The 21,010-nt window shown below is 39.9% G+C and overlaps 1 protein-coding gene across 8 annotated transcripts in view; it reads left to right on the plus strand.

Annotated features, from left to right (window-relative positions):
• LOC105381278 (probable phospholipid-transporting ATPase IM) overlaps nt 1–21,010 on the plus strand; it is a 63,542-nt gene that overhangs the window by 32,428 nt on the left and 10,104 nt on the right. For 3 of the 8 annotated variants that reach the window (XM_048628837.1, XM_048628836.1, XM_048628830.1), the window contains 16 exons: nt 191–403; nt 5,757–5,962; nt 6,420–6,550; nt 8,508–8,707; nt 10,754–10,837; nt 11,141–11,275; nt 12,088–12,196; nt 12,518–12,657; nt 14,292–14,399; nt 16,541–16,720; nt 17,109–17,219; nt 17,710–17,889; nt 18,263–18,434; nt 19,617–19,721; nt 20,300–20,452; nt 20,846–20,990. In XM_048628837.1, coding sequence (XP_048484794.1) covers nt 191–403; nt 5,757–5,962; nt 6,420–6,550; nt 8,508–8,707; nt 10,754–10,837; nt 11,141–11,275; nt 12,088–12,196; nt 12,518–12,657; nt 14,292–14,399; nt 16,541–16,720; nt 17,109–17,219; nt 17,710–17,889; nt 18,263–18,434; nt 19,617–19,721; nt 20,300–20,452; nt 20,846–20,990 — 2,372 coding nt within the window. Of the gene's footprint in view, nt 1–190; nt 404–709; nt 818–5,756; nt 5,963–6,419; nt 6,551–8,507; nt 8,708–9,022; nt 9,138–10,753; nt 10,838–11,140; nt 11,276–12,087; nt 12,197–12,517; nt 12,658–14,291; nt 14,400–16,540; nt 16,721–17,108; nt 17,220–17,709; nt 17,890–18,262; nt 18,435–19,616; nt 19,722–20,299; nt 20,453–20,845; nt 20,991–21,010 lie in introns of all 8 variants that reach the window. The other 5 variants (XM_048628833.1, XM_048628834.1, XM_048628831.1 and 2 more) reach the window with 4 other exon arrangements.

Here is a 21,010-nt window from a genome sequence, read left to right on the forward strand (position 1 = left end):
ACGCTTCCATATAACATCCACCCAAAGGGTTGTCTTGAATAAAAATCTCTTTTAGCTATAAGACCACCATTTTTGTATGAATAATAAGTTTTATAATTTCTATTCTTGTGTGTGTACAAATAATGAATATGCTATCTGTCTATCTAAATATGTCACACTATGCAAACTCTAACCGTTCCCCCCATTCCAGAACAACTACATCAAGACGTCCAAGTACAGCGTGGTGACGTTCCTGCCGCTGAACCTGCTCGAGCAGTTCCAGCGGCTCGCCAACTTCTACTTCCTGTGCCTGCTGGTGCTGCAGCTCATCCCGGCCATCTCCTCGCTGACGCCGATCACCACCGCCATCCCGCTGATTGGAGTGCTCGCCTTGACGGCTGTGAAGGACGCGTACGACGATTTCGTAAGTTTACCACCCTGTATTGTAGTTTTTTTTGGTTTTCAAGTGTTTTTTTCTTGATAGGGTTGCTCGGGTTGATGGCTGTCAAAGACACTTATGACGATTTCGTAAGTTTCAACCCTTGATCGGTAGTTATTTGATAGGGTTGCTCGCGTTGTCTGTCAACATAGAACATCGCGGAGTCGGATGTATCAAGGTTATAATACGACGGTTTTGTAAATGTTTGTGTGTTGCGGTTTTCAATCCTTGGTCCGTGACCTGCTCGAGCAGTTCCAGCGGCTCGCCAACTTCTACTTCCTGTGCCTGCTGGTGCTGCAGCTCATCCCGGCCATCTCCTCGCTGACGCCGATCACCACCGCCATCCCGCTCATTGGAGTGCTCGCCTTGACCGCTGTGAAGGACGTGTACGACGATTTCGTAAGTTTACAAAACAAAATTTCACCCTGTATATTATAGTTAGAGTTTTAACCCTTGATCGATAGTTTTTTTTTATTTGTGAAGTGTTTTTCTGATAGGATTGCTCGTGTTGACGGATAGCAGCCAAAAACGCGTACGACGATTTCGTAAATTTCAACCCTTGATCGGTAGTTATTTGATTGGGTTGCTCGCGTAAGATTCGACGATTTCGTAAGTGTTTGTGTTTTTCGGTTTTGCGAGCCTTGGTCGGTAGTTATTTGGTATGGATGGATGAAAGTTTTGTTTGGTTTTTAAAGTGTTGTTTTATAAAAGGTAGATTTAATATAGTACATACCGTTCATGCGTACCGAGTGCCGAGGCCTGATTCATTTATATTTGACCAAAAATTTTATAAAAAAACCTCATTACCGTCTATCCCCTACTACCTACTTACACTAACTAATGCGTGGTGAATTGACGAAACCCCTATAAAGATTAGGTTCCCGACAATCCGCTAATCCCGACGTCGTAAAGTCTTTATAGCTTCAAAGTCTTAATGGATTAATAGAAGAGGTACCTACGGTCGTAAGTGATTTTATTGTTTATGTCTGTCGCACAATACTTGGAAGCAAATGGTGAGAAATTGTCTGAATCACTAGGTACATACCGAGAAAGAGGAACTCACACGATGAAAAAATATGAAAATGATTTTTATTCTTGCTTTTTCATACAGTTTAAATTATACCTACGTAGCTTAGTGGGACACCGGCTGACTGACCGATGACCGGTGTAGTTGTATGAGGAAGGTCGAGGACAGAATGTGGCGCTACTTAGGATATGCCTATGTCCAGCAGTGGATCATTGCTTATTGTTGGCTGTTGATGATGATAATAATTATTATGCTACCTCAAGATTTCCCTGTGAAATTTGCCACGCACATCAGCTGAAATCGACGGATTACCATTAAAACAGTCATCTCATAAACAGTGAAACGACCCTATCATTTTAAATGCCTCATAAAACAACAATCAGTGAAATTTTCCATTGAAAATATAAACCTACCATCGATTGTGCTAAAACAATGCATTACTAAGACATCGCATTTATCTTTATTAGTATAAAATCACCGCATAGAACTTGATTTGTCATTCATTATAGTAATTTTAGATTGATTTCGCATGGCTAATTGGCTACCTAGTTAAGTACGGTGCTGCATTTCAGGTTAGCTAGCATATCACTGGCAGGGTAATACGAGCTCATAATGGCTACAACCCACAACTCATTCATGGACTATTTTCCCATACAACGTACACTTCCATTGTACGGACAAGGACGTGGAAATAATTAATGGTCTACAACAAAAGTGCATGGCATTTTGTTCTCTATCCTTCCAGTGAGCTAGTGTGGCCTTGGGTCACTAATCCATTCACTTGGATACAAGAAAAAATGTGGTAGCAGTGACTTGCATTTTCATCATTGATTGTTATCTTAATAGGTTCAACTTGAATAAATATTAAAATGATACAAACACATCCGCAAGCAAACACAAATAAAATACTTCTTTGAATAGGTATGTGTAGAGCTAAAGATTACATTTTCTCTAATCAAATACTCGAAGATAATGTAATATGAATCACGTAAAGTCGATCGCAGCTAATGTAAACAGGATGTAATCAAGACATAGCAATAGACACAAACGAAGCACATAGGTTTGTATATAAATGTTCGTTCATTCACCGAGGCACATTATTGATTTTTGCTGTAATGTAATTCGCTGATTCTATTGCTCATTATACGTCACGAACACGTAAGCATTACTGTGGTTCTTTCAACTTTCTTCAGTGAAATGAATTGATAATACTGATGTTATTTAATTTTTCAATCCATTTTTTTTATTATCTGTACAGCTTCTAAAATAAACGGGCAGTATTTTAGCACCTTTAGACCACGTGGCCCTACTGTTAGCTATATTACCGCCAAATCACGCCACGCGGTTAACTATTTTTACTAAAACATATTTAACAGAAAACAATACGTAAAAGGGAACGGATGAAAATCTATCAATGGAATAGATTCTGAAATAGTAATCTGAGTCAATATTCGAGCAGTTTGCTGTCGCAGCCAGGAAGCAATGAGTTTGACAGTTTCCGGTTGAAGATAACGTTTGTGTTGAGATTGCAACCGGATCTGTCTTTGTTCACCGGATTTAGCTCTCGGAAAAGTATAATTCCTATTATTTTCTTAGTATTCATATACTAAGAAAATAATAGGAATTATACTTGTTGGTAAATGAATTTCAAACCAACAATAGTTTATTGATATAAATCGGGAAGATAATCATATAAAGGCAGAATAAAGTATTATAAAGTGAGATTGAATGCAGTAGATTAGTGTAAGCACAGATCTAAGTATACAGTCAGTCACACATTTATAATAGTAACCTACCTCTATTACACATTTAGTATTTATGTATCACTGGCGCATAATTAGGTATACAATGCGGTGCGCCATTGCGCTATAAAATAAGGATTCGATTCGTTAATCGAAGATTCGATCAACTCTTGGTTTATTTATATCGTAAAATGGTGTTAATCGTAAAGATTCGTGTCAAGTCGGCAAAAATAACTTTTACTCCGGAGTTTTATAGATATTGCAATTTTCGTAATGAAAATTTGCATTCATCGTATCGAACTTGTCTGCTTATTTTTTCATGAGTGAAAAGCTATTTTCAGCTGTAAATACATGAAGTAAATGTCATTGGTCTCTTGCCGTAGCTACTGGGTTTCCCACCAAGCTAAATAAATATAATTCTACGGAACACGTCAACAAAATGCATATTTTTTTAATAAAACCTTTTTCTATGCTCTCTGACCGGACTCTTGGATTTCGTTCTAAAGAGATATGCTCATTTGAGAGATGCTCAAATTGGAGTCATCAGTGTGTCTGAAGTATCCGGTTTTTTCTGCTTCAGAACAAACACCTTATTCAAACACAGTCGAGTCAGTGTCCTGTGCGAAAAAAAGGCTAATAAATATCAATATGATCATCACCAGTAAGAGTACGCAGTATACGCACCCACCTACTCAAGTGATGTAATAAATAAGAAAAGTAAACAGTGATGTCATGTTTCTAGTGATAGTTAAGTACCTAGGCAGTTCGGGTTATTCATGTTCATTCGGGTGTTATTTATGAGCAAAAATACTCAATCAGATTTCAGCATCGCACTCTGCATTTTTTTTTCTATTATTGAATTTATCCGAAACAATTCTGCAATTAATAAATATGGGACATGTTTTGAAATAAAAAGTTTTTCGCTCGATGTAAAATTTTACAATTATTTGTCGATTGTTAAAAATCTATCTGCCTCACACGCACACACTGCTTTACTTTACTTTACTTTACCTAGGTATAAACAATAAGGCAAACTCATGAAGTACTTATTCCTTAGAGAACTTCATTGTTACAGTCATGTCTCATCGTAATGATTGGCTTGGGAGTTGTAATGACTGCTGCTTCCATCCACCAGCCATTGTTATTAATACTTTACGCACACCATAGTTATTATTAATAGTTATGATTATGACACATAATTAGCCCAAGGATAACGTTGAATCGGATTCTTTTGATGTTTGTTGTAGTTCCCAAAATCATCATAAACACACAGTTAATTTGACCATATCGTAATAAAACTGATATTTCTCATGTTTATTTGGGAGCTATTAAGTAAACAAAATTATGCTTGATGGAAAGTGGCAATTTACTAACGAAGAGCTGTTATGTTTAGTGCTATAATTTTGGTATATCGTTGTTATAATGTGATAAAGTGTGAGTCAAACATGTATTATATTAATTTAAAATAATCGAGTAGGTATGGACTATACTATAAACATATACAATTATACATATAAAATGTTGCAAAATTAGTATTATAAGTCGAAAGGCGGTGACTCAGAGGCTCTTTCTGAATAACTTTTGTTCTAAAACGTTTGACAAATTCGCGTCAATAAAATGTAGGTACTTCTCCTTAGAAACTTTGTTAGTCACGTGACTTTTTGCTATAAGAACTTTTTTTCACTGCTTTCCAAAACTCGTAGAACAAAATGTTGTTCATAATGACCCCTGAGTCCCTTTTCAGGTGACTATACTTTTGCAAAGAAAAGTGGATCCAACGTCCATACCATGCAATGCAAGAGGCGATAGGTCCTTGATTAGCGCCTATAAATATTTAATTAGTCACATGTGTAATCCACTGCTTGAGAACCTTGACTTAAATATTGTAGTCCGGTTACCTTTCTAAATACATATTTTATTGATATAGATTTTTTGATATTACAATTCAATCAATATCTTACACCTGTATTGAGGACGTTTTTCTCAGCCACTGCAGACATAACTATCGAACTGTATTTTTTATATTTTATGGTTTGTCATATTTTGTGAACTATCATAAAACTCCCCCCTGTGTGACGTGTAGGGAAAACCACAAAGTGATAAACAGTGCATGGCTTGGCGAAAGGATTGTTAATTGTTTTTACTATGTCCAAACTCCAAAGTTATTGAGTTATAAATGTAACCAAAGTGATTAAGTCACGCTGCTGATTCATAAAAATACTTTCAGAGGGTAACTATACCTTACTAGAGTTTTCACGCACGTTAAATGCGATGACATAGATTTGGGGTTAACGCAGAAGCGCCCTAAACTTCGTTTTTTCCTAAGTATCTTTAACTCGTCGTATCAAGAAAACAGATTGAATGCCAATTCTCTTACATCAATTTTCCGTAAGCTACAGTAACACCCCCAGCGCCGAATACCCTTGACAGTAAGGGCTCCCAAAACGGCATCGCAAAAACGTCTCCCTCCAACTTGCAGGTGCTCCATAGGAGCGAGTGAGACATCTTTCGATGCGATACAAATTCAAAGTTATATGCGGAAGCCCTAAACCCCTCCCTTATTCCACAGCAACGGCACCAGAACGACTCGCAAGTGAACCACCGGCGCGCCAAGACCCTCCGCAACGGAAAGCTGGTGGAAGAGAAGTGGGCGTCCGTGCAGGTCGGTGACGTCATCCGCCTCGAGAACGACCAGTTCGTGGCCGCGGACATACTGCTGCTGAGCACGTCGGAGCCGAATGGACTGTGCTATATTGAGACCGCTGAGCTGGACGGGTAAGTGTCATTTTTTTCTACTTCTGATTATTTAAAAGGGTATGTTGGTTACATTGATCTGCTTTCGGCGAGAGCCTTGTGCCTTACCATCTATTACAGAGCTCAATTTTGCACACTTCAATAGATTTCAAAGAGTTTATTTAGTATTTTTAGTTTCATTAAAACGTACTGCAATTGATGAAACTACTAAAACTTTTTAAAACCACTGAAATGAATAAGAGGTTTTATGAAGAGAATTCTAGCTTATCCCGTGACTAAAAATCTTGTCGCAGCACCCTGTCTTTTCTTCTGTGACATTTTATGCTCTTCGCCATACCTTTTTGACATGAATTTGTCATGCGCCTATAAAATTACCGCTTGCAGAGAGACGATACAAAAAATGGCGACTATGCTAAACCTTCCCGCTTTAACAGCAAAAAAATTAAAGTACCTACCTAACTCTTCTAACCTCTTTCAGAGAGACGAACCTGAAATGCCGGCAATGTCTGGTGGAGACGGCGCTGATGGGGCAGGACGACGCGCAGCTCGGCGCCTTCGACGGGGAGATCGTGTGCGAGACGCCCAACAACCTGCTCAACAAGTTCGATGGTGAGGCCCATGTTTCTGTAAAGATGCAGTATAAATTCTGCTCTAGCCCTAGCTGCTTCACGAAAGCAGAAGTGAAGGTTTTTTTCAACGCTATAGCACTACTTACTAAATGTAAGCAACACAAGCACACATCTGACGTTTCATCTGTGTATAGCATACAGTTTAACGTTAGTTTTATTACTTCTATGGTATATAGAGATCTCTATGAGATGAAGAGATGATGTCAAGACTAACCTACAAGCAGGTAGTTAACAACCTTTAGACATAAAATGAGCATAACATCGATTCCTACGTGACGAACTGTTATGCGGGTATTTCACATTAGTACCGAGACATTTAAAACAAATCGAGTATTCTCGTGCCATAGGGGTTCGTCCCACATCATGTGCAATACTCGTCGATACATCTTTAATGCATCAGATAATATTGGAACAGTATGAAAGCTTCTTGCTGACGTGTCTCCGAGCGACCTAGATGGCATTAAGGTCAATCCTTAGACCGTTTACTTTGCAGTTCAGCTTCTTTGTAATCCAGCGGAGTACCTAAGTAGGTTCATTCTTAATGGATGGTAAGCCATCATTGTTCTGTTTATAAAGTCCAACATAAAGGAGTAATTTGAAAAAGAGATCAAGTTCGAGATAGCCCAGAGCGCAACATTCCTATACCTCGTTCTCAGAAACCTAAATCAAATTATTGCACGAAATATGCACCACGACTAAAAGACCGACTAGGTATACCTATAGGTATATAAGCAGCTATAGAATAAGTAGACATGTACAGTTTTAGTTGTAAAGTTAAATAATGCCTAATACAGTATGAATAGCTAACGCCAAGGGTTACAAAGTTTACCACTTTAAAGTTGTTCTCGTGACTGAATCGCTTCAACATAAACTACAATGATGGTTCACGGCTCACGTAACTCTCGCTACCCAGTTTTATTCAGAAAGCAAATCATAGACAAGATACATTGCAACTTGCAACACAGTTGGTGCATTACAGCGCTTTGTGGGACGATTTCGTGACACCATTTGGATCTTTTATTTTAGTTTTACGATCCTAACTATGTTATTGACTTGAAGCCTGAAGACTTTCCTGTGATTTTGTACACTCCATAGGTATCGCTAGGTTTCAGTGTCATAACTCTTAATAGCAACTCGTAACTGAAAACTTGTGATATTAGAAGACTACTAAACAACATTAGAAGATTACTATGGGTATTATCTCGCTGACAGATACGTTAGTAGGATAGATAATGTAGCTTATTAGACATGTACTACAGTAGGCTATCTCTTTGAAAGTGCTCCGCCTGAATAGGGGCAATAGGTATGAAAATCAATGGGTTACGTTAACTGGCGTCAATTAGCCGCTCAATTACATTCACCGACGAGGTGTTTCAGCGGTGAAACTCGCGACGAGCGTTGTCGCACTGGTGTTGTAACTTGTATAGCTGTAATCACGGTTCTGTAACTGTTGACCACTTACGATAGTGTGTGCTTAAATTGAGTAACATCGAAAAGTTATGTATTGTATCTGTGCATTTTGAAAAACATTATACTCTGTTATGATATGAAAGTGAAAATTTATCCTAATTTAATGTGATCAAATCTCAATCTTCTCCGGACCGAGGATGACCTTAGCCAGGTAGCGGCTAGTGCCTATTATGAGGAAGGATGAAGACACAGTGTTGTCCTTGGCAGAGGCTTATGTCTAGCAGTGGACGATTACGAGCTCAACGTTTTTTATTCAGATAGGTATATGGCGATAAACGATGGATAGCGCTATTTATCCCTGAGCTGTCAGTGCGTGCACAGTACATGCGTATACACCGCACCGCTATTGCCTGTCATCGATAAACCCGTGAAGGCAATCATGCTACTTCCATTTGACCTATAATTTCCCCATCTGTCAAACCATCCCAAGTAAAAACTAACCCCTCCCTCCTCCCCCCTCCCCGCAGGCACCCTCAGCTGGCGCGAGCAGCACTACTCCCTGGACAACGACAAGGTCCTTCTCCGCGGCTGCGTCCTGCGCAACACGGCGTGGTGCTACGGCGTCGTGGTGTTCGCCGGCAAGGACACCAAGCTCATGCAGAACAGCGGCAAGACCAAGTTCAAGCGGACCAGCATCGACCGCCTCCTCAACTTCCTCATTATCGGGGTCAGTAACAGGTTTACAGCGCTTTAGAATTACACATGGCGTTCAAAAGACGCTCAGTTATAGCACTACGTTATTTTACACGTACGGTCAGGTGCAGAGAGACCTGACCCCCCTCTCATAGTAACAATGTTTCTGAGAGGGGTCAGGTCTTTCTGCCCTTTACTGTACATGGTGTTTAAAAGAAGGTATAGAGTGACGCACTGTATACCACTTTTGCAACACAGTATATCAAGATAGATACATGGTGTCTAAAAGAGGATACAAATGATAGATACATGGTGTCCAAAAGAGGCTATAGTAATCGGCACACGGCTGGTGCTACGGCGTCGTGGTGTTCGCCGGCAAGGACACCAAGCTCATGCAGAACAGCGGCAAGACCAAGTTCAAGCGGACCAGCATCGACCGCCTGCTCAACTTCCTCATCATCGGGGTCAGTAATAGGTTTAAAGCGATAACTAAGGCACATGGTGTTCAAAAGATGGTATAGAGTGACACACTGTATACGACTTTTGCAACACAGAATATCAAGATACAAATGATAGATACATGGTGTCCAAAAGAGGCTATAGTAAGCGGCACACGGCTGGTGCTACGGCGTGGTGGTGTTCGCCGGCAAGGACACCAAGCTCATGCAGAACAGCGGCAAGACCAAGTTCAAGCGGACCAGCATCGACCGCCTGCTCAACTTCTTGATTATCGGGGTCAGTAACAGGTTTAAAGCGATAACTAAAGTACATGGTGTTAAATAGACGGTCAGAACGAGATTTATAGCACTACGTTCATTTATACATGGTGTTCAAATTAAGGTATAAAGTGATACAGGTGGTTCATTGCTTGCTTTATTCGACACCTGTATTCAACTTTTGCAACACAGGTTATCTGGATACAAATGATAGATACATCTAGATACAAATGATAGATACATGGTGTCCAAAAGAGGCTATAGTAATCGGCACACGGCTGGTGCTACGGAGTCGTGGTGTTCGCCGGCAAGGACACCAAGCTCATGCAGAACAGCGGCAAGACCAAGTTCAAGCGGACCAGCATCGACCGCCTGCTCAACTTCCTCATTATCGGGGTCAGTAACAGGTTTAATAAAGCGCTTTGGTTATACATGGCGTTCAAAAGAAGATATAGAGTGAAACTCTGTATACAACCTTTTGCAAAACAGTATATCCAGATACAAATGATAGATACATGGTGTCCAAAAGAGGATAATAAAGTAAGCCAAAAGTGCAAAGACCAAGTTCAAGAGAACCAGCATCGACCGCCTGCTCAACTTCCTCACTATCGGGGTTAGTTTTTCTATATAGGCAGTACTCTTTTGCTTCTAGGTACAAGGCGGTAGATTAATATTTGTCTGTAATTCTATAGACAGTTACAGATTAGCGTTTCAGGTGATGAACATAAACAACATCAACAGTAACATTGCGGTAAATGTTTAAAATGGTTTTCAGATTACAATGCATCTTTTAGTGAGGTGACACTAATCGAATTTTATTGATCCTCTTCAATACCGCAAGATCGTATTTCTGATCACGTTCAAGTGCCAATGGTGACGATCATAACATAACCTATTATGTTTTTGGTTTTATGACCAATAATGAGTCATAAATTATCATGGATATAATTTATTGCGTTGCTACACTGATTATACCTACCAATACCAACCTTGGGATGTTTATATTCATCTTCTTGTTTCATGATAATTATCATCTATTCTAAGTCATAATCATAGTCATAGCCATAGCCGACCAACTGTTGGACACAGGCATCAAGCGGTCATAGGCGTCGGCGGTTTTGATACATTCCGCCGCACCTACATAAAATAAGTCATCATCATCACGATCCATCACGTCCCCACTGCTGGGGCACAGGTCTCCTTCCAATGAATGAAGGAAGGGTGATTTAGGCCTAGTCCACCACGCTGGCCTAGTGCGAGTTGGTGGATTGGTTTACCTATAATATGTCTTCTTCGCATAAGTCAAGGTTTCCTATGTAATAAATATATGTAAAGTAATGTTGTTATTTGTGTGTCGTCCACAGATCGTGTTCTTCTTGCTGTCGATGTGTGTGTTCTGTACGGTGGCGTGCGGCGTGTGGGAGTGGCTCGTCGGGAGGTACTTTCAGGTACATTGTTTTTTTATACATTTTCTTTGTCAAGTATGATATAAGAACAAGAATATGGATTTCTGTAAGTATGCCCTTTGGTCACTAAAGAATTTCAGTCAAAAAATATCAGCGTGGCGAATGTGCTATGGCTGCCCTAAACTTTCAAATCAAAATCGGTTTAATAAAAAAATACACACTATCGTACAGAATAAATTTGTAGTTGCCAAAATTATATTTTTCCTGCTTAGGTACTTTCATTTTCAATACACTAAAATTGTGATATGCTTACTTATTATTATTTTCTTTTTTCTTATCTCGCAGGTGTACCTCCCGTGGGACACCCTCGTGCCCGCGGAGCCGGCGTCGGGCGCCGTCGTCATCGCCTTTCTCGTGTTCTTCTCGTACGCCATCGTCATGAACACCGTCGTGCCCATCTCGCTATATGTCTCTGTCGAGGTGAGCGTTAAAAGAAAGTGAGAATTTTGAAAGTGAAAATTTAGTTTAGCAAACATCACACGAAAATTTGAGCCGTTTTCATTTGCCTAAATAGCTCTGTTATGCCATGCTATGTGTATATTAAAACTTTATTGTGTTCGTCTAATTATGTGTCTGTCCAGGTGAGAGTTCAAAGAAGGAAAACTTAGTTTAGCAAACAGCACACTCGACTAAAAATTTTGATGTTTCCTAATGCCAAAATAGATTTCAATCTGCGCTCTTCTATGCCATACCATTTAGCGGTGCCAAAATAGGGTGTAAGTTCTGATCTGCTAAGTTAGTTTGCTATGCAAAAAAGTAAGCGCTGGTTTTCAGTTGAAATTCTTGTTAGAGGTATTTTTTTAACTTTACTGGCTGCCTGAACCTTCTAGTAACCAACTCTTGTAATCCAATTTTATGCCACACATCGTAACGATGCAATATGCCCCAACCCTCGTAAACATTACTTTGCTCACAGAAACGTAAAAAATACAGTTTGAGTAGATTAAAGTAGCCGTGCAGTCACGTAAGCCGGCAATATTTGCGTGCAAACTTTGATATGTGCGGAGGTCATTGCAGAACTACCATCATTATATTATAGATGTATCTTTGTATTCTTATCTGCAAAATTCCCACTGAATCATGACCGTTCCATCGCACGTTGCCATCTGCGTAAACATATTTATTAATTGTGTACACTACACCGATACATAACATAAACAAAATATCATGTTTGCGTACCTACTCGCGTGGCCATTACGTGATTATTTACGCGGTGTGTTGTTTGTTTACAGGTTATAAGATTCGCGCAGAGTTTCCTCATAAACTGGGATGAGAAGATGTACTATGAGAAGACGGGGACCGCCGCTAAAGCGAGGACCACCACGCTCAATGAGGAGCTCGGTGAGTGTAATGAGACATCAATATTGTCATAGGTCTTGTATTAAGAAGCATGATATAAAAAGCGATGGTAAAAGGGGTCCATAACATTGCCTGATTACTGCGAATGAGACACATCAATAGGCAGCCCAAAAATACATGATCAAAAGCCTTATGCAATATGCATCTGTCAAATACTATATCAAACTCCTCTTAACCGCTTACGTCCCGCTGACCCATTGGCAAACCAGACAAAATATATTTTTAACTGTCTCTGTGTTCTCGAGATGTGAGAGGTTAAACATACTTTTGTGCTAATACAGATAATTTCCCATCTCTCCCCAGGCCAAATCCAGTACATATTCTCGGACAAAACGGGCACACTGACACAGAACATAATGACGTTCAACAAGTGTTCGATCGCCGGCATCTGCTACGGGGACGTGGTAGATGAGAGCACGGGCGAAGCGCTTGACCTCAACGAGGTATGCAACCTCCTTGCTATCCCACCAAAGAGTTTTGAATCCTTATTCTTAGACTACAAAGTATGCAACCTTTTTTACTTTTTCACCAAAAAGTTTGTTTGATTCTTTAGACTATTTACACAGTTTTATGAGTAACGTTTTTGCGTGTGGTTTTTAATAGTGTGCTGCTGAGTATTTTGAACTGAGGCACGCTTTAACAGTTATTTAGAGTTTTTGGTAATACGTAAACTGTAGTTGGCAGATGTTTTGTAATTTACACAAAGTCTTAATTAGTAACAGATTAGATTTCTTTATTAGTACATTATCTACAGCTCAATATAAAAAGTAGATAGTCAAATATGTATTACGAAATACAGAATGCATGTAGATTGAATCGATACAAAAACTTTACCCTCAATACCCTCATGCATAGTTTCGTGAAACGTCAGATACTCTTACCTGCATGATGTTTGAAAATCATCAATCTACACAAAACCTACTGAGTGTCATGTCCATACAGAATCTCATTATATCCATTATTCCATGTGTTGTCTCTTGTCCATGTGTGACATTGTGAAGTTGTGCTATGTGTCGAAAACTGGTGCATGGTTTCAAGTAATCCTGATAAATCTAAGAATGACATTTTAAATTGGTTAGTTGTGCACCCTTTTGTTTTTTACAAGATGTTTGAACACTCATACGCTGCAGGCACAGTGAATAGCGATTGTAGTGTTGATGCATGTCAGTCCACGTCCACTATAGTACAATATTAGAGCATACACAAGCCACCACTATGCTTTTTTATCACATCTGACACAATTTTTTGTATGCTCTTAGCGACTGACACGAAAATAGGATTCTATGTTTCTTTATGATTAATATTTTGTACTTACTGAAAGTTTATTAATGTTAGGTAGAATACATTACCTATATTTTGAGTTTTATTTATCAGATATAACCTTATAATAACATAACAAATATTTCAGTTTGAAAGGTTTAAGCATTATCCAAATAATACATTGTTGTATCTTATGATTTTATGGAGAAATATTTAATAATTTTGACAAAGCAAATTATAATGAAACCAACTTATCTGAACCGGTGAGAGCATACGAACCTTACTTTTTTAATTAAAGTCTTGACCACCCTTTGTGGAGAAAGAGATAAGCAATGCGATAAACTGAGAAGAAAGCCAACAACTCAGATAATAAGTTTTCACTGTAATTTCGCTACGACAAAATATAGGCACTGAAGGTAGGCATATGTGTTAAAACGCGAATGACGGTAAAGGAGTCTCACTGAGTGATGTATCAACTGTAAATTATACAGCCTGTTAAAAAAGGGTTATCGAAGTAAGCCGAAAGGGGGTGCCAATCCAAACAACTTAAGTTTTCAACAACTTTTGAAAACCCTGCGCAGTCAGCGACTGGCTACTCCTTTCACCAACGCTAGATCGGCCATTATCACCGAGACGGTAAAGCCTGCAACACACGTTGGCCGAGCGTTGCCGAGTGAAGGTCATGCAAACATGTAGCCGGTATATTTGGCTTGTCTTTCCATCGCTCGGTGTCACTTAGTTGAGTATGACAAGCGTCAACGTGTATAGACCTCGTAAGAAGGAGAAGCAGTGCGTGACGTGTGTGTGTGTTGTGCAGCGGTGTTCGACCCGCGCCGAGCGGCTGGGCCAGTCGCGGGCGCGCCTACTGGATGCCGAGGCCGACGCCGGGCGCAGCACCCCCGGCCCGAGGGCCGCCAACCCCAACGTACGATGTGTTGTTGTTACTACTGCTGGGTTGGCCGGAGGTTTAGTTCACGGTGGCAGCGGTACGGCTTTGTTATGACCTTTTGAATTGGTTAAATTATTTGTGTAGTTAAAGTTTGAAGATGTTATTAAGAGTGCCAGATTGGCTTATTTGTGGTAAAATATTGGGAAATTATATCAGTGCAACCGTGTGCGCTAAAGAGACAAAATAACATATTTTTCTTGTGGCCAAAACACAGTAACGTGATGTAAACAACGTTACAATTTCTTGATGGTTTTCAATAGAGTTTTACGTATAAAAAGAATTCGTCACTGCCGGCCGCTGCCATGTCTGTCTGAATTGAGCCTAAACATAGGAGTCACGTAAGGATTCGCCCCATTTTTACGACATTTCAGTACTTACAAAATATGTGAAGTTTAGTGTCAAATTAGGCGATGCTCATGTAATTCCTGTGTTCAGTACAACCGGCCAACTCTCTCTCTGCTGGATTCACGGGAGGGTGCGTTCCGTAATGGTAGCACAATAAGGACTATATTTGGACTAATCTCTCGCACTAACTAATCTGGGTTACTCTGTTGGTTTATGGTAGCACAACCATGGCGCTGAAGATTTTAATTTTCTTAGACTTTGATGGTCGGTATTTAATAAATCAAATGCACTTTTTAGTGTAGATAATTGCCGGTTGAAGTTTCTGTACTTGTAATGAAACACTGGATCTAGATATAAACATTAGGGAACGCACCCTGTTACAATTAATAATATATTTTAACTTGAGTCAATGGTATTTTCATATAAGTAGTTTATAGTATGTTTTTTTTACTATGCATCGATTCTTTTATAACTTTTAAAGATGTGTATAGAGTCCACTTTATGTTTAGTTGTTTACAAATTTCACACAGAATATGATTTTGTCTTTACATAAGTCTCATCTTATGTAGTACCATTAATTATTGTGTGTAATGATATATTATTTTCTACTCTGTCTATCCATAGATACATTATTTATGTTTATAGAATTGTTGTTCTATTAGTTTTAATATCAGATCCTCGATGACTACTAACCAATTTTAACTTATCAATCGTATCATCTAAGAAGTTAACTACTAATGAATGTTTTTTGTATGTAATGTACTGCATGCGCTTAGCATCTTGATTCTTGTATATTTGCAATGCATTAACATAATCACTACCATTATTTTATGTGCTTCAACTGGGAAAATACTATACTTTTATCCTCGCTTATTGACTCATAACATTTGACTTTTTTTGCAAAAGCTTCGATGGTATCTGCTTGTAAATATGTGTTAGGTGTTTCAGTAAGTAATTTTACTATAATATGTAATAAGTGAAGTTATGAATTTAAATTTTTAACTATAACATGAGCTGTTATCCTGTGGATAAATATTTTTCTTTTCTCAAAAATAACACTTTTATCCCAAGTAGATAGATATCTTTCTTGCAATGAATTGTCCCCACATATTATTATTAATATTATATTTGTCATTTCACTCCAATTTTTAAATCTTGATATGGATCTTTATCTATAGATCTCTCTCTCCTCTCTTTAACCACGTAAGCGCTGGTTCACTCGTACACTGTTAAATATGTTTGTAACGTATCAACATTATTTATTATATCTATGGACGTTTAATACGTCCTCAACAGTGTATGTTTGCAGCAGCCCTTATTCTAACCGACTTTCTAAAATCCATAATATCTGTACAACAAAAACACTAGAGAAAGCATCTTATCTGACCAAAATTTTTCTATTCCTTCTTCTGAGAATCACCATTTCTTCTATACTTGGCAGACCAGGGGGGTCACTCTAGTTATATGACGTAAAACTAAGTTTTTAAGCGCTACTACGCGAGCCACGTTGCATTAAACGTGCCGATTGCACGACTGCTCTTATACGTTCGTTCGTCGTCACTTAAGAGTAATCCTCCTGATGTGCTGCTTTCACAGATCCCTCTCACTCTGAGGGTCTCGGCATATATACCTAACCGTAACATAAAGCGATCGCCTTTTTTTCCTCTGTCGCGAGCTCGCGTTCTCCTAGTAGACAGAAGAAAAAGAGCCGATCCCTTTACGTTACGCTTAAATCTGCGGTGACCTTAACCCCCTTTTACCCGCCCCCACAGAGCACAGAGCCTTTGGACTTCTCGTTCAACCCGGAGTTCGAGGCCGAGTTCAAGTGGTACGACGGCGCGCTGCTGGCCGCGGTGAGGAGGGGCGAGCGCGCGCCGCACGAGTTCTTCAGACTGTTGGCGCTGTGTCATACTGTGATGCCGGAGCAGAAGAACGGGAGGTTGGAGTATCAGGTAAATACACGGAAAATTACTAGAAGTTTGTAAAGCTAAGCACAGCGAAAAACACGCATTGCCATTTCTATGTTTTTCTCTGTCGCACGCGCACAGTAGGTAATTGTGCCCTAACGCTCGCTCAGTAACTTTGATGGCTGGCGGCAGAGATAAATAAATAAATAATAAATGTATGCAAACATACCTAAAAGCTACATTTGTGATAGAATAAATTGGATAAAGAGAATTTGGAGCGCATCGGTGCATCACTAGACGATTTGCGATCGAGCAATATGGCGCGCCCCATTGGCGTCGCGTAGTTTCTTCCGTTCTGCGCACCGCATCGATTACATGATTTACCCGCAACGGTATCGAAATGTTTGTAATTTTATATTAATTTTGTGTGTAGGCTCAGTCCCCGGACGAGTCAGCGCTGGTGTCGGCGGCGCGCAACTTCGGCTTCGTGTTCCGCGAGCGCTCGCCCTCCACCATCACCATCACAGTTATGGATAATAAAGAGGTCAGTCGATGACTCCAGTAACTCTCACTCGCGAGCAATTAAAAGTTTCACTTACTAAAGGTCTTCGCACATTACCGGCGACTCGCGGTTTCGAGTCGCCGGTGAGTTGTTATAATGTGCGAAGACCTTATATGCAACAACCCAATTTTTTTTAAACATTAAATTTTAAATTCGGAGAAAATATTTACATTTCTAGTTGGTTGAATTCTGATGCGGTGACATATGTACTTCAATATTGCAGACATGCTAGCTAGCAAGGTAGACATGTAGCTGGTATTGGCTGGATGAGGATGGCCGAGGACAGAGTGTTGGCGCTCCTTGGGAGAGGCTTGTCCACCAGTGGAAAGAAAGAAAGAAAAGGATTTTATTTAAAAACGAACGTGGACGAACATGGGCGGATGATTGAACTAACAGAGCTTACGATGCTCTTTATAGGACCCTGTTTACTAAAATCCATCGTCTAAAATAATGTATTTTGTCTTTGTTGCAGGTGTATGATTTGTTGTGTATATTAGATTTTAATAATGTTAGGAAAAGAATGTCCGTGATATTAAGAAAGAAGGATGATGGTGAAATTAGGTTATATACAAAAGGTGCTGATAATGTAATATACGACAGATTAAAAGCAAGCGAAACAGAAGTGAAGGCGAAAACCCAGGAGCATTTAAATGTAAGTTGACTTAACTTTGTTTATAATATTTAAATATTAATATATGCTTTTGCCAAGGGTGAATAAATTAATTGTTATCGCTTTATAACGCAATATGCGTGAGTTTCAATTCTCACGTTAAATTAAGAATTCAGATAGTACACAGAATACCTTTTTAAAAGCAAACGCAAAGCTTATGGCAGTCTTTCACACAACACTTTTGAACACTTCCTAACATACACATTTCACACTCAAAAAACCAACAAACTCTTTTTACATTATTTATTTCTTTATGCCTGCCTGTAGTAACTTATAAAACAATATTAGTATGTGCAGTTACTAACATGCAAATTACAATAGTAAAATAATAATATTACTTTTCCATTGCCACCAGAAATTCGCGGGCGAAGGTCTCCGCACGCTGGCGCTGGCGTGGCGGCCGCTGGACGAGCGATACTTCAACGAGTGGAAGCGGCGGCACCAGGCGGCGGCGCTGGCTATACACGACCGCGATGAGCAACTAGACGCTATCTATGAGGAAATAGAGACGGATTTGCAACTCGTCGGTACGTGTGTGAAATTTGTCAGACTGTACTTGTTCTTTGTAAAATATAGCATGATCCCTGTGATTGACATATCCTTAGAAAACCGGCCAAGTGCGAGTCGGGCTCGCGCACAAAGGGTTCCGTAGCAGCAAAATTACAGTTAAATCAACCTATCTCAAAAACTATAAGAGATACTTTGATCAAACCAAAAATCGTTGAAAGAGTTAATTAGCATGCATCACCTCTATTTCTTTTAGAATTTTATACCCCGTAGTTATAAAAATAGAGGGGGGGGGACATACTTTTTACGACTTTGAGAGCTGATATCTCAAAAACCGTTCACTTTAAGAAAAATGTTTTTTAGAAAACTTTATATCATTTTAAAAGACCTTTCCATTGATACCCCACACGGGTATGTACATCGAAAAAAAAAATTTCATCCCTCAGTTACATGTATGGGGGGCCCCACCCCCAATTCTTTTTTTTACTATTTAGTGTCATATTTTTGTAGCGGTTCATACAACACATATTCCCATCAAATTTCATCACTGTAGTACTTATAGTTTCCGAGTAAATCGGCTGTGACAGACGGACAGACGGACATGACGAAACTATAAGGGTTCCGTTTTTGCCATTTTGGCTACGGAACCCTAAAAAGTAAATAAAGTTGTATTTTCCTTGAAAACGAACAAATGACAAAAAAATATGGATTTGACAGCTGTGACAGGGTTCATGCTATATTTTACATAGTATAGTTAGACAACGAGTGGAAGCGGCGGCACCAGGCGGCGGCGCTGGCTATACACGACCGCGATGAACAGTTGGACGCTATCTACGAGGAGATAGAGACGGATTTGCAACTCGTCGGTACGTGTGTGAAATGTGTCAGACATACATTTTATTCGGCATTTGTTAGTTTTCAAAGGAAAGCTTTATTTACCTGGTATAAGGATCTGTCAATCACATTGCTCATGCCATATTTTACAAAGCATAGTGACGAGCAGCTAGACGCTATCTACGAGGAGATAGAGACAGATTTGCAACTCGTCGGTAAGTGTGTGAAATGTGTCAGAGTGTATTTGTAGTGGTTTGTACTTATACTTGTAAAGTAAACGATGAGCCCTGTCACTCACAGTGTTGAATGCTTAGCTATACCTATTTTACAATACTAGATTGTAACTTTAACGTTTTCTTTTTTGACAGGCGTAACAGCAATAGAAGACAAATTACAAGATGGTGTGCCAGAGACAATAGCGAACCTTAGTATGGCCGGCATCAAGATATGGGTCTTAACTGGAGATAAACAAGGTAACTATTTGTCTAAGTTCATAACCTACGTACACTTTTGTATGAAATACACAGCGAACACGCTTGCGCTTGTTTTGGTAATTATAATTATGTACCACACACCACAGATACCATGTTATTATTTGATACCAAGTTTGGTTTACTACTACTAATTTATTAACTGTAGTTACTAAAACTCATTATTAGGTACACTTTACGCAGGCCAAAAATGAGCGAAAGTTACTCCGTCATGCCAAAAATTTACCAACACATTTGGCGATGCATATTATTTCAATAAGTGAGGCCCCATTCCTGCGTTGTATTTTTATAATCCGTTGAGACGACGCGACGCAGTGCACAAATGAGGCCTTACGGTGAAGTCAAACGAGCGTAATTTTGTGAGTGTGAGCCGCGTATTTTCGGTCGTTTGTCTTAGGTATTGTCCTCACTACTCTCGTCCCCCCGCGCACATTTTTCTGTCGGAATACGCGACTGACAACTCACGAAATTACGCTCGTTTGGTCGCCTCACTCTTAACTGCTTGGCGATCATAAACTCAACCACCAAAACACTAACAAATTTCCTCCCCTCCCCGACAGAGACGGCGATAAACATCGGCTACTCGTGCCAGCTGCTGACGGACGAGCTGGCGGAGGTGCTGGTGCTGGACGCGGCGGCGCACGACGACGTCGAGCGACAGCTGGACAAGTGCCGCGAGTCGCTGCGTGTCGCGCACACGTTTCTGCCGCACGGTGGGTTGAATGAGAGAAAGAAACAGTAATTTTACACTGACAGTCGGGTTGCCCACTTACCCGACTCTCTCAGCACAAGCTCGCTTGTGTTGCGATCCACCAAATGCGCGTTTTATCAATTGCAACGCCGTATTTATTGCAAATCGCGATATGGTGACGTGTAGCGGCAGCTGAAATAGATACAATGTGTATGTTTGTAAGGTCTGCTTTTTAAACGCAGATACTAAATTGACAGATTCTGAACGGTTCATCAACAGTCGATTGCCTGTCAATTTAGTATCTGAGATTTTAGGTATTTATATTTTTTTTCCAACTTTCAACAGCTACATAAAGTTGTTATGTTACAATGTGTGTAAATAAATAAAATAAATAAATAAAGTCTGGTTTCCGCAGGCAAACCGGACACGAAGCCCGACGGCGACACGGCCAACGGCGGCGGCGGCATCGGCAAGTCGCCCGGCCGCGCCAACGTCAAGCTCAACGCGCCCGCCGTCTCCGTCGTCACATTTAGGTGGGAACTAAACACACACGCACACAGGTAGAGAGGCAAAGAGCGAG

This window comes from Plutella xylostella, chromosome 21, assembly GCF_932276165.1.
Source record: "Plutella xylostella chromosome 21, ilPluXylo3.1, whole genome shotgun sequence".
In the NCBI taxonomy this organism is placed as follows: domain Eukaryota; kingdom Metazoa; phylum Arthropoda; class Insecta; order Lepidoptera; family Plutellidae; genus Plutella; species Plutella xylostella.